At 39.3% G+C, this 14032-nt stretch overlaps 2 protein-coding genes across 9 annotated transcripts in view; both read right to left on the minus strand.

Annotated features, from left to right (window-relative positions):
• Positions 1-14032, minus strand: part of LOC105495467 (ZFP14 zinc finger protein) — a 182257-nt gene that overhangs the window by 102593 nt on the left and 65632 nt on the right. The gene's annotated exons all lie outside the window — the stretch shown is intronic.
• The window catches only part of LOC105495463 (zinc finger protein 566), a 43917-nt gene continuing 30761 nt past the window's right edge, over positions 877-14032 (minus strand). For all 7 annotated transcript variants that reach the window (XM_071086415.1, XM_024797180.2, XM_011765072.3 and 4 more), the window contains one exon: positions 877-2480. In XM_071086415.1, coding sequence (XP_070942516.1) covers positions 1456-2400 — 945 coding nt within the window. In that variant the 5' untranslated portion in view covers positions 2401-2480 and the 3' untranslated portion in view covers positions 877-1455. The remainder of the gene's footprint in view (positions 2481-14032) is intronic.

The raw sequence follows: 14032 nt of genomic DNA on the forward strand, positions 1-14032 counted from the left end.
CTGTGTTTATGAGAGTCTTCTAAGAGTCCTAATTTTCTTGGAGTCAATATTGATGTATACTTGCCTTAAAAATCATTTTGTTTAAATTTTCAAACATATCAGAAAAAAGCATTATATTTAACATAACCTTTTAAATCTGTAACTATGTTTCTATCTCTGTCCATTTTTTAAATATGATGCTATTTCTCTTTTCATACTTTTTTTCCTCAGTGCACCAATATTTTGTTTATGTTCTCTTTTCTTTTTTACTGGGTATATAATGTGGCAAAAAGAGTATTCTGGAATAAAGTCCTTCACACACATTATTCACAGTACTTTCCCCACCAATAGCTAGGATTATTCCATGTTCAATAGGAAGTACATGATGATGGGAAATTTTCTTAACTTGTTACCTTCAAAAAGGGTCTTTCTTCAGTCAATTACCCTGCCTAATGGTGACTAAGTTCTGCAGAAGTTAAAAAGCCTTTCTACAAATAATAATACTGATGACGATGAATATAATAATGATGACTAACATTCAGTGAGTATGCATTTATCATGTCAGGCACAATGCTAAGCACTTTATGGGTCTTAATTTAACCCTCACAAAGCATTATGAGGTAGGTATTATAATTATCCCCCATTTTCTAATTTTTACTGAGACACGCATGTATATATAAACAGAAAAATGATCAGCAATAAACAATAAACTGATAAAGACTATACTTTGGGAAGGGAATGGACACAAGACAATGGTCAAAGGGTACATTTGCCTTTTTGTAATGCTTGCATCTTTTATAAGGAAAATATATTCACACATTATTTCTGCAGTTAAAAGATATGATACGAATATGTGCTTAGGGAGAATGTCCATCAGGGACTTGTATTTTGGCATGTATTATGGCAAAATATCTAGAGGAGACCATGATATCCACCAATAGGATTTCATAAGCGATATTACAGTAACACAATGAAACACCATGAAGATATTGAAAGATCTCTATTAAGTAAAATGTTGTTCATGAACATTTTTACAGTAAGAAAGCCTTAATGTTATAAAGAATGAAAAGAATAAGCCATCTTCAAAAATAAAGAGGTCATTTCTCCCAGATACTAAAAGTATTTTTAAGAATGTAAGTTAGACAAATTACAGGAAAAAATGAAAACCACAGGACTACATTTCTACAAAAATTCTCTGATGTTTAAGAGGGTTAGAAAGGTGTTAAAAGTGCTGTCATTTTCAGTACGACAGACTGAATTATCTGATGTCAAGAGAAGTGAGCATTTGGTTAAGGTTTTCAAAATATATTCTATCATAGGGTGTTTCTCCAACATTATTTTTTCCAGGCTGAATAAGCTATAGTCCACAAATACAATGTTTCTACATTATTCCATCTAGGGAAATTATTAACAAGATAAATTCTGTTTTGAGCCATAATTAAAAGCCTCCCTACACATTTCATATATTCTGGCTCATCACCAGTACAAATTTTGATGCTGAATAAGTTGTGGGTTATAATTAAAGTTCTTTCCACATTCCCTATATTCATAGGGTTTCTCACTAGTATGAATTCTATGATGACTAATAAGCTGTGAACTCTGAGAATAAGCCTTCCCACATATCTTACATTCATAGGGTTTCTCACCAGTATGAATTCTCTGATGTCTAGTAAGGTCTGAGCCAGAACGAAAAGCCTTTTCACATTCCTTACATTCATAAGGTTTCTCACCTGTATGGATTCTTTGATGTTTAATAAGTTGTGAGCTCTGACTAAAGGCATTGCCACATTCCTTACATTCATACGGTTTTTCCCCAGTATGAATTCTCTGATGTTGAGTAAAGTTTGAGCCACTACTAAAGGCCTTCCCGCATTCTTTGCATTCATAAGGCTTCTCACCCGTGTGAATTCTCTGATGTCGAGTGAAGTTGGAACCACTACTAAAGGCCTTCCCACATTCCTTACATTCATAGGGTTTCTCACCAGTGTGAATTCTGTGATGTCGCGTAAGGTCTGAGCCACAAATAAAGGTTTTTCCACATTCCTTACATTCAAAGGGTTTCTTGCCAGTATGAATTTTCTGATGATGAGCGAGTCTTGAGGGATGTCTAAAGGACTTTCCACATTCCTTACATTCATAGGGCTTCTCAATGGTATGAATTATCTCATGTGTAGCAAATTGTGAGCCATGTCTAAAGGTTTTCCTATATTCTTTAGATGCACAGAATTTCTTTTTACTATTAATGATTTGCTGTAATGTAAAGGATGGATGCTGACTCAAAGTGGGCAGATCTTCATGAGTGAATACCAACTGATTGAAATGTCCCCCCTGAGAGCCGAGCTGTTTCTCAAACTGGATATTACAATCCCAATCATCTCTGAAACTAGAGCACTGAAAATCATGTCTTGTGAGTTTTTCCATTATTTCCCACTGGGTTGATTCTATTTCATAAATTTCTTTCTTCAGAAATAATTTCTTGGTCTCACATCTTGATTCCAGGACTGAAAGAAAATATGAAAGTAATTCACTCATGTTTTTCTTATTTGGGAGAAACGAAACTTCAATCAATATGGGAGAATTTCACTGATTTTTTTTTACAAATGAATGAGGAAAAAAGAGAGTTAGAAGACAGGTTACATAATAAGATGAGGGTAGTGATTAGGAAAACAAAATAAGTCACTGCTTCCCAAACATTGCTATAGATCAGGATTACTTTGGGAAGCTTGCTAAATACACACATGCCTTAGTCCTGTCTCCCTTGTTAAAGGATGACTCTAATCATACACACACAAAATGTCTCATTGCATATACACACATGGGACATATAATAGGATCCCACAGTATTAATTGTAAAATAAGGGAAATGGCCAGGCATGGTGGCTTACACCTGTAATCTCAGCACCTTGGGTGGGTGAGGCAGGCAGAACACTTGAGGTCAGGAGTTTGAGATCAGCCTGGCCAACATGGTGAAACCTGTCTCTACTAAAAATATAAAAATTGGCTGGGCCTGGTGGCATGCGCCTGTAATCCCAGCTACTGGGGAGGCTAAGGCACGAGAATTGCTTGAACCCGGGAGGCAGAGGTTGCAGTGAGCCAAGACTGCGCCACTGCACTCCAGCCTGGGCGACAGAGTGAGTCTCTGTCTCAATAAATAAATAAATAATCAATCACACTGTTAACAGGGCTATTGTCAGGATGAAATGAATACGCCTAATGGAAAATTCCCAGGGATCAGTAAACTATGGCCTATGGCCCCGCACCGATTTTTATAAATGAAGTTTTATTAGCCATACTTGTTACGTATTGTCTATGGATGCTTTTGCGCTAAAAGGGCAGAAGTGAGTAGTTATGACACAGAACGTGTGAACTGCAAACCTAAAATACTTACTATTTGCCTTTCAAGAAAAAGTTTGCCAGCCCCTGGTTAGATACGCATTGTCTAACACGGTAGCTACTAGCTACATGTCGTATTTAAAATTTCAAATAATTAACAATGAGATCACTTGGACTCGGGAAGGGGAACATCACACACCGGGGCCTACCATGGGGAGGGGGGAGGAGGGAGGGATTGCATTGGGAGTTATACCTGATGTAAATGATGAGTTGATGGGTGCTGACGAGTCGATGGGTGCAGCACACCAACATATCACAAGTATACATATGTAACAAACCTGCACATTATGCACATGTACCCTAGAACTTAAAGTATAATAATAAAAAAATTTTTCAAATAATTTAAATGAAGTGTGCATTTTATTTTGAAATAAACAGCCGAATTTGAAAATTCAGTTTCTCAGTCACACTATTCACATTTCCAATGTTCAACAGCCAAACTTGGCTGGTAGCTTTTGTACTGGAAGTCGGTACTAAACATCACAAATATAAAACATTTCCAATACCACTGAATGTTCTCTTGGATAGCCCTGGTCTGGATTCTGTAACTGGAGGTCCAGAGCTCCTTAAAAAATGATAACGAACTAGAGGGTAGCCATCCAGAAAAAAGCCTAGCTTAAGAAAAGTCAAGTGTGGAATGAACATAGTATGAGTGGTAGGTAGGACTCATGTGTGCACAGATATGATATATGTTTGGGGTTGGATGAAAATAGTGTTTGTCTTGTAATTCTGAGATGCTGGCCTTTGTTAAAGAGAAGAGGGGACTTAACGAGTACACGAGCACTATAGTAGTGATGACTGACTGGCAGAAAAGACATTTGTCATTCAAGGAAAGGAGAGAGAGTAAAATGGAAGGCATTGTATGGTACTGACAGATCAGAGATACTAGATTCAGTTACATGCGTTTTATACTCAAACTTGAATAATTATAAGCTTTGTTTTCTTTTTTTTTTTTTTTTTTTTTTTGAGGCGGAGTCTCGCTCTGTCGCCCAGGCTGGAGTGCAGTGGCGCGATCTCGGCTCACTGCAAGCTCCGCCTCCCGGGTTCCCGCCATTCTCCTGCCTCAGCCTCCCGAGTAGCTGGGACTACAGGCGCCGCCACCACGCCCGGCTAATTTTTTTTGTATTTTTAGTGGAGACGGGGTTTCATTGTGTTAGCCAGGATGGTCTCGATCTCCTGACCTCGTGATCCGCCCGTCTCGGCCTCCCAAAGTGCTGGGATTACAGGCTTGAGCCACGGCGCCCGGCCATAAGCTTTGTTTTCTTGGGCAAATTAGTTCCACTTTCCAAACCTCCAGTTCTCTGTCTAATACAATAGGAATGATAGCCTTTACAGCTGTTGTGAGGATTGGGATTAATGTTTGTAAATACCACGGAAGAATTTCCGCCAAGCACGGTGGCTTATGCCTGTAATCCCAGCACTTTGGGAGGCCAAGGCAGGTGGATCACGAGGTCAGGAGTTTGAGACCAGCCTGACCAAAATGGTGAAATCCCATCTCTACTAAAAATACAAAAATTAGCCAGGTGTGGTAGCGCGTGCCTGTAATCCCAGCTACTCAGGAGGCTGAGGCAGGAGAATTGCTTGAACCCAGGAGGCAGAGGTTGCAGTGAGCCAAGATCGCGCCACTGCACTCCAGCCTAGGGAACAGAGTGAGACTCTATCTCAAACAAACAAACAAACAGACAACACACAAAAAAAGAATTTCCATACAAAAGTGGGGACATTAGGCCCGACCCCTTGATTCCTAAAAAAAATAAAGTCAGGGAGAATAGCTAGAAGACTTGAAAGTCACTGACTCTTAGACAAGGAAATGGAGGGGTAAGGAAGGTACAGCTTTGTAAACTATTATAATATACATGTAATACAAATATATTTTTAAAAGAAATAGCTTGATCTGGTTACAGAGGGACAGGATCTCAGCTAGTATTCTTATCACTTACCCATAGAGAAAGAAATGACTACGAAATGAGATATGATGAAAAGAAAAAATGAGTATAGCAAGGTGGTTGAGAAAACTGAAGGCTTTAGGGTTGTAAAAGAGGTCTGAATTCTGGACTTTTTAACTAGCTGAGAGGCCATAGACAAATTATGAAACCTCAATGAACACTGTTTTTATCATCTGTAAAATTATCAAGTGTATGACACTAATAGGTACTCAATATTTTTGTGGAATAATGTTCTGAATTATGTAAGGAAGATAGTTTGAAATCATACTAGATGATATGGTAAAAACGTACATCATGCCGGGCGTGGTGGCTCACGCCTGTAATCACAGCACTTTGGGAGGCCAAGGCGGGCGGATCACGAGGTCAGGAGATCGAGACCATCCTGGCCAACACGGTGAAATCCCGTCTCTACTAAAAATACAAAAAATTAGCCAGGCAAGGTGGTGGGCGCCTGTAGTCCCAGCTACTCGGGAGGCTGAGGCAGGAGAATGGCGTGAACCTGGGAGGTGAAGCTTGCAGTGAGCCAAGATCGTGCCACTGCACTCCAGCCTGGGCGACAGAGTGAGACTCCGCCTCAAAAAAAAACAAAAACAAAAACAAAAAACCGTACATCATACAATCTTTCTCTGATAGCTGTAAGGCATTTAATCTGATCACTGAATCCCAAACAAAAGACGTGAGAGGATATCAACACTAGATTTAACTTATAAGAAACACTAAAAAGAGTTCTTCAAGTAGAAAGAAAAGGACACTAACAATATAAAAATATAAAACTCATTGTAAAGGTATGAATATAGTTATATTCAGAATACTCTGATAATGTAATAATAGTGCATAAATCACTTTTAACTCTAGTATAAAAGTTAATAGATAAGGTTGGGCACAGTGGCTCACACCTGTAATCCTAGCACTTTGGGAGGCTGGAGTGGGCAGATCACGAGGTCAGGAGTTCTAGACCAGCCTGACCAATATGGTGAAATCCCGTCTCTACTAAAAATATAAAAATTAGCTGGGTAGGTAGCGTGTGCCTGTAATCCCAGTTACTCAGGAGGCTGAGGCAGGAGAATTGCTTGAACTTGGGAGGTAGAGTTGCAGTGAGCTGAAATCGTGCCACTGCACTCCAGCCTGGGTGACAGAGAAAGACTCTGTCTCAAAAAAAAAAAAAAGACAAAGGTATTAAAAATAAACCTACAATCATTTGCTAACAGATGCACAATATATAAAAGACGTACATTGTAACATCAATAACGTAATGTGGCTGGAAAAGTGCAGACTTTTTGTATGTGGTCAAAGTTAAGCTATTATTATTATTATTATTACTATTATTATTATTATTGAGAAACAGGGTCTTGCTCTGTAGCCCAGGCCAGAGTCCTCACTGTAGCCTCAACCTCCTGGGCTCAAGAGATCCTCCTACCTCAACCTCCTGAGTAGCTGGAACTAGATGTGTACCACCACACCTGGTTAACTTTTTTTTGAGACAGACTCTTGCTCTGTCTCCCAGGCTGAGTGCAGTGGCGCAATCTCGGTTTGCTGCAACCTCTGCCTCCCAGGTTCAAGCAATTCTCCTGCCTCAGCCTCCCAAGTAGCTGGGATTACAGGCGCCTGCCACCACATCTGGCTAATTTTTTGTATTTTTAGTAGAGACAAAGTTTCATCATGGTGGCCAGACTGGTTTCAAACTCCTGACCTCAAGTGATCCTTAAACATTTTGGTGGAGACAGGGTCTCGCTATGTTGCCCAGGCTGGTCTCAAATTTCTGGGCTCAAGCGATCCTTCCACCTCAGCCTCCCAAAGTGCTGGGAATACAGGTGTGAGCCACCACACCCAGCCTAAAGTTAAGGTATTATTAACTTACAATAGACTGTTATAACGATGAGATGTTTTATGTAAGCCTTATGGTAACCACAAAGAAAAACTCTCTAGTAGATACACTGAAGACAAAGAAACATCAAATCATACCACCATAAAAAAATCAAATCAGAAAGAAAGAGTGAGCTAGGAACAAAGACACCATAAAACAGTCAGGATTAGCTCGGCAGAGTAGTGCACGACTATAGCCCCAGTTACTTGAGAGGCTGAGGCAGGAAGATTGCCTGAGCCCAGGAGTTCAAAACTGGAGTGAGTTATGATCATGCCACTATACTCTAGCCTGGGCAACAGAGGGAGACTTCATCTCTAAAACAACAACAACAACACAAACAAAGAATCATAAGCATCTACTATGAATAATTATATGCCAACAAATTGGATAAACTAGGAAAAAATGGATAAATTCCTAGAAACATACACTACCAAGCCTGAATCATGAAGAAAGAGAAAATCTGAAGAGACCATTTATGAGTAGGATAGTTCAATCAGTAATCCAAAACCTCCTAATAAAGAAGAGGCAAAGACTTGACGGCTTCACAAGTAAATTCTATCGGACACTTAAAGAAGAATTAACTCCAATTCTTCTCAAACTCTTCCAAAATGTTGAAGACGGAACACTTCCAAACTCATTTTATGAGGATAGTATTACCCTGATACCAAAGCCAGACAAAAAATCTACAAGAAAATAACAGGCCGGCCAGGCGCTGTGGCTCACGCCTGTAATTCCAGCACTTTGGGAGGCCGAGATGGGCGGATCACGAGGTCAGGAGATCGAGACCATCCTGGCTAACACAGTGAAACCCCGTCTCTACTAAAAATACAAAAAGTTAGCCGGGCGTGGTGGTGGGCGCCTATAGTCCCAGCTACTAGGGAGGCTGAGGCAGGAGAATGGCGTGAACCCAGGAGGCGGAGCTTGCAGTGAGCCGAGATCGTGCCACTGCACTCCAGCCTGGGCCACACAGCAAGACTCCATCTCAAAAAAGAAAAGAAAATAACAGGCCAATATCCCTGATGAACATAGATACAGAAATCCTCAACAAAATACTAGCAAATGGAATTCAACAGCACATTAAAAGGATCATACAGCATGATCAAGTGAGATTTATTCCTAGGATACAGGGACGTTTCAACATAAGCAAATCAATCAATGTGATACATCACATTAACAAAGTGAAGGACAAAAACCACATGATCATTTCAGTAGACACAGAAAAATCATCTTACAAAATTGAACATACTTTCATAATCAACACTCTCTCAACAAATTAGGTGTACAAGGAATCTACCTCAACATAATAAAGGCCATATATGACAAACCTACAGCTAACATTATCCTCAACATTGGAAAGATAAAGGTTTTTCCCCTAAGATCAGAAACAAGACAAGGATATTCGCTCTTGACACTCTGCTCAACATAGTACCAAAAGTCCTTTTTATTCATTTAAGGCAATAAAAAGGAATAAAAGCCATCCAAGTTCAAAAAAACCCTAGAGGATCTACCATAAAATTGTTAGAAGTAATAAATATTATTTATTTACAGCTCAGTGTGCTTATACCAGTAATTCCAGCACTTTGGGAGGCCAAGGCGGGCAGATCATTTGAGGTCAGGAGTTTGAGACCAGCCTGGTCAACATGGCAACACCTCGTCCTACTAAAAATACAAAAATTAGCCAGGTGTGGTGGTGGGCACCTGTAATCCCAGCTCCTCAGGAGGCTGAGGCACGAGAATTGCTTGAACCCAGGAGACGGAGGTTGCAGTGAGACAAGATCATGCCGCTGCACTCCAGCCTGGGTGACAGAGCACGATTCTGTCTCCAAAAAAAAAATATGTAATAAGGCTTGGCACGGTGGCTCATGCCTGTAATCCCAGCACTTTGGGAGGCCAAGGCGGGTGGATCATGAGGTCAGGAGATGGAGACCATCCTGGCTAACATGGTGAAACCCCTATTAAAAATACAAAAAATTAGCCAGGCATGGTGGTGGGCGCCTGTAGTCCCAGCTAATAGAGAGGCTGAGGCAGGAGAATGGCATGAACCCCGGAGGCGGAGCTTGCAGTGAGCCGAGATTGCGCCACTGCACTGCAGCCTGGGCGACAGAGCGAGACTCCGTCTCAAAAAAAAAAAAAAAAAAGTTATAAATGTATGTGTATTCAGTAAGATACAAAAATCAGTTGTTTCTATACACTAGCAACAAATTATCAGAAAAAGAAATCAAGAAAACAATCCCATGTATAATAACATCAAAAAGAATAAAATACTTGGGAAAAACTTTAACAAAGGAAATCTGTATATGTAAAACTATAAAACACTGATGAAAAAAAATGAAGACACGCCAGGTGGATGATGCCTGTAATCATAGCACTTTGGAAGGCCAAGGCGGGTGGATTGGTTGAGCTAAGGAGTTCAAGACCAGCCTGGGCAACACAGTGAAGCCCCATCTCTACTAAAATTAAAAAAAATAAAATAAATAAATAAAAGAAAAAAAAATTAGCTGGGCGTGGCAGCATGTGCCTGTTGTCCCAGCTACTCGGGAAGCTGAGGCAGAAGAATTGCTTGAACCCGGGAGGCATAGATTGTAGTGAGCTGCGATCATACCACTGCACTCCAGCCTAAGCAACAGAGTGAGACTCTTGTCTAAAAAAAAATTGCATTAAATAAAAAAGGGCGGGGGTGGGGAGCTAGGAGAGGGATAGGATTAGAAGAAATATCTAATGTAGATGACGAGTTGATGGGTGCAGCAAACCACCATGGCATGTGTATACCTATGTAACAAACCTGCACATTCTGCACATGTATCCCAGAACTTAAAGTATAATTTAAAAAAATGAAGACACAAATAAATGAAAATATATTCTGTATTCATAAATGGGAAGAATTAATATTGTTAAAATGTCCATACAACCCAAAGCAATGTACAGATTCAGTGGAATCCCTAACAAAATTCCAAAGGTACTTTTCACAGAAACAGCAAAATCAATCCTAAAATTCATATGGAACCATAAAAGACCCTGAATAGTCAAGGTAATCTTGAACAAGAAGAACGAAGCTGGAGGCATCACTACATCAGACAGATTTCAAAACAGATGACAAAGCTGCAGTAATCAAAACACCATGGCACTGGCATAAAAATAGACACATCAACCAAGGGAACAGAATACAGAACCAAGAATCCATACAGAACCCTTGCATTTACGGTCATTGGATTTTCAATAAAAATGCCAAGAACACACAATGGAGAAAAGACAGTTCAATAAATGGTGATGAGAAACTGGATGTCCACATGCAAAAGAATAAAATTGAATTCCTATCACATACATATACAAAAGTGAACTCAAAATGGATTAAAGACTTAAACATAAGACACAAAACTATAAAACTACTAGAAGAAAACAGAGGAGGGAAAGTTCCATGATGTCAGTCTAGGCAATGATTTTTTTTTTGCATATGACCCTAAAACACATAAAAGAAAAGCAAAAAATAGAAAAATGTGATTACATCAAACTAAAAAGCTTCTGCACAGCAAAGGAAACAACAGAGTAAAGAGACTATCCACAGAGTGGGATAAAATATTTTCAAGCCTTGTATATGGTAAGATGCTAATATCCAAAATATATAAGGAACTCAACTCAGTAACAAGAAAACAAATAACCCAATTTAAAAAGTGGGCATTTCTCAAAAGAAAACATAGAAACAGCCAATAGATATATGAAAAAAACACTCAACATTACTAATCATCAGGAAAATGGAAATTGAAACCACAATGAAATATCACCTCATTGCCGGGCACCATGGCTCAGGTCTATAATCCCAGCACTTTGGGAGGCCAAGGCGGGTGGATCACTTGAGGTCAGGAGCTCGACACCAGCCTGACCAACATGATGAAACCCCATCTCTACTAAAATACAAAAAGTATCCAGGCATAGTGGCGGGCACCTGTAATCTCAGCTACTTGGGAGGCTGAGGCGGGAGAATCACTTGAACTCCAGAGGCGGAGGTTGCAGTGAGCCGAGATTGCACCACTGCACTCCAGCCTGGGCAACAAGAGTAAGACTCCGTTTCAAACAAGCAAACAAATGAACAAAATCCTCTCACACCTGTCAGAACTGCTATAATCAAAAAGACAAAAAATAACAAGTGTTGGAAAGGATGTGGCAAAAAGGGAATCCTTGTACACTGTTAGTAGCATAAATTGAAACAGCCATCATGGAAAACAGCATGGAGGTTTCTCAAAACTACCCTATAACCCAGCAAACTCACTTCTGGGTATATATCCAAATGAAATCCAATCAGTATGGGGAAAAAATATCTGCATTCTTATGTTCATTGCAGCATCATTCATGATAGCCAAGATATGGAGTCAATGGATAAACTGATAAAGAAAATGTGATGTGTGGGTGTATGTATGTATACACACACACATACACATACATACACACACAATGGAATGTGTATGTATATATACAAATACACAAACACTGGAATATTATTAAACTTTAAAAATGAAGAAAATCCTGTTACTTTCAACAACATAGATAAAGCTGGAGGGCATATGTGAAATAAGCCAGGCACAGAAAGACAGATACTGCAGTGATTTCACTTATATAGGAAGTCTAAAACGTTGAACTCATAGAAGAAGAGCGTAGAATGGAGGTTGCCAGGGGTTGGGGGATGGAGGAAAGAATATATTGGTCAAACGGTACAAAGTTCCAGTTACGCAGAAAAAAAAATTTCTGGAGATCTAATATACAGCATTATATAGTAATAATATATACTGCCATGTAAGTACATACCATTAATAGTAATACCAGTACAGAATGTATACCATGGTAACTATAGTTTATAATACTGTATTATATACTTGGAATTTATTATGGGAGTAGATCTTAATGTTCTTACCATATACACACATATACAAATTGGTAACTATGTGATATGATAGATACATTAATTGGCTTGATTATGGTAATCATTTCACAATGAATACACATATATCAAAACACCTAATTGCATACTGTAAATATATATAATTTTTTTTTTTTTTTTGAGACAAAGTTTTCACTCTTGTTGCCCAGGCTGGAGCGCAATGGCACGATCTTGGCTCACTGCAACCTCTGCCTCCTGGGTTCAAGCAATTCTCCTGCCTCAGTCTCCCAAGTAGCTGGGACTACAGGCATGTGCCACCACACCAGGCTAATTTTTGTATTTTTAGTAGAGATGGGTTTCGCCATATTGGTCAGGCTGGTCACATAATCCTGACCTCAGGTGATCCACCTGCCTCGGCCTCCCAAAAGTGCTGGGATTACAGGCTTGAGCCACCACACCCAGTCAATATATATAATTTTTATTTGCCAAATATACCTCAATAATGCTAGGGAAAAAGCTGGAATGAATTGTTTAAAAAACTTTCAGAGAAGGATGAAAATGATGACAGAAAACAGTAAGTCACAGGGAAGAAAAATTGATGTAAGAAATAAAATGAATGTAAAATATGAATTCTGGAAGGAAAATATGGCAATGATATAGAACCCTAATAAAACAAACTTCCAGGGTTGATTAAAACTCTTAGTATTCAGATGGTTCCCTTTTTACTGAGCAATATATATGAGGAAAGTGGTTTTTGTTTCATTTTGTTTTTGCCTCAGCCTCCCAAGTAGCTGGGATTACAGGCATGTGCCACCACGCCTGGCTAACTTTTGTATTTTTAGTAGAGATGGGGTTTCACCATCTTGGCCAGGCTGGTCTTGAACTCCTGACCTTGTGATCCACCCACCTTGGACTCCCAAACTGCTGGGATTATAGGTGTGAGCCACCGCACCCAGCCTATTAATTTTTTTTTTTTTTTTTAGATGGAATCTTGCTCTGTTGCCCAGGCGAGAGTACAGGGGCGTGATCTCAGCTCACTGCAACCTCCGCCTCCTGGGTTCAAAAGATCCTCCTGCCTCAGCCTCTGGAGTAGCTGAGATCACACCCAGTTAATTTTTTTGAATTTTTAGTAAAGACAGGTTTCAACACGTTGGCCAGGCTGGTCTTGAACTCCTGACCTCAAGTGATCTGCCCACCTCGACCTCCCAAAGTGCTGGGATTACAGGCGTAAGCCACTGTACCTGGCTTCCATAGGATTTAAAGAAGATCTGGGGTCTTACAGAATAATATTCAGAATGCCTTAGGATACCATCCAAAATCACTCAACATATGAAGAATGAAGAAAATTTTAACTCACATGGCAAAAGACAACAGACACCAAAATAAAGGTGATTCATGTTGGAATTATCAGATAATGACTTTAAAGCAGATATTTTAAAAATGCTTGAACAAGGAACCATGCACACTCTGCAAACCAATATAAAAATAGACAGTTTCAGCAAGAGTAGAAGATATAAAGAAGAATAAACAAAGTTTAGAACTGAAAAGTGCAGTAGCCAAAATAAAAACTACTGGCTAGTCTCAAAAGCAGAATTGGAGGTAATAAAGTCAATAAACTTGAAGACAGTTCAAAAGAAATTAGCTAATATGAATAACAGTAAAAATAAGATGGAAAATGTAAAAACAACACAGCCTCTGGGAATGTAGAACAAGAAAAGATTTAACATTTGTGTCATCAGGGTTTCAGAAGAGAAAGTATAGGACTCAAAAAAGATTTGAAGAAATAATGGCTGAAAACTTACCAATTTTGGTGAAAGATAAAACAAAGCCATTTTGAGAAGCCACCCCAAATAGGATAAACCCAAAGAAATCCATACTCAGACATATCATAATCAAACTGCTGAAAATGAAAGACAAAATAAATAGTGAAAGAACTGTAAAAAAAATAATGTATTACTTATGGGTGAAACAATGATTTGA

The sequence above is a fragment of the Macaca nemestrina genome, chromosome 20 (assembly GCF_043159975.1).
Source record: "Macaca nemestrina isolate mMacNem1 chromosome 20, mMacNem.hap1, whole genome shotgun sequence".
Classification (NCBI taxonomy): Eukaryota; Metazoa; Chordata; class Mammalia; order Primates; family Cercopithecidae; genus Macaca; species Macaca nemestrina.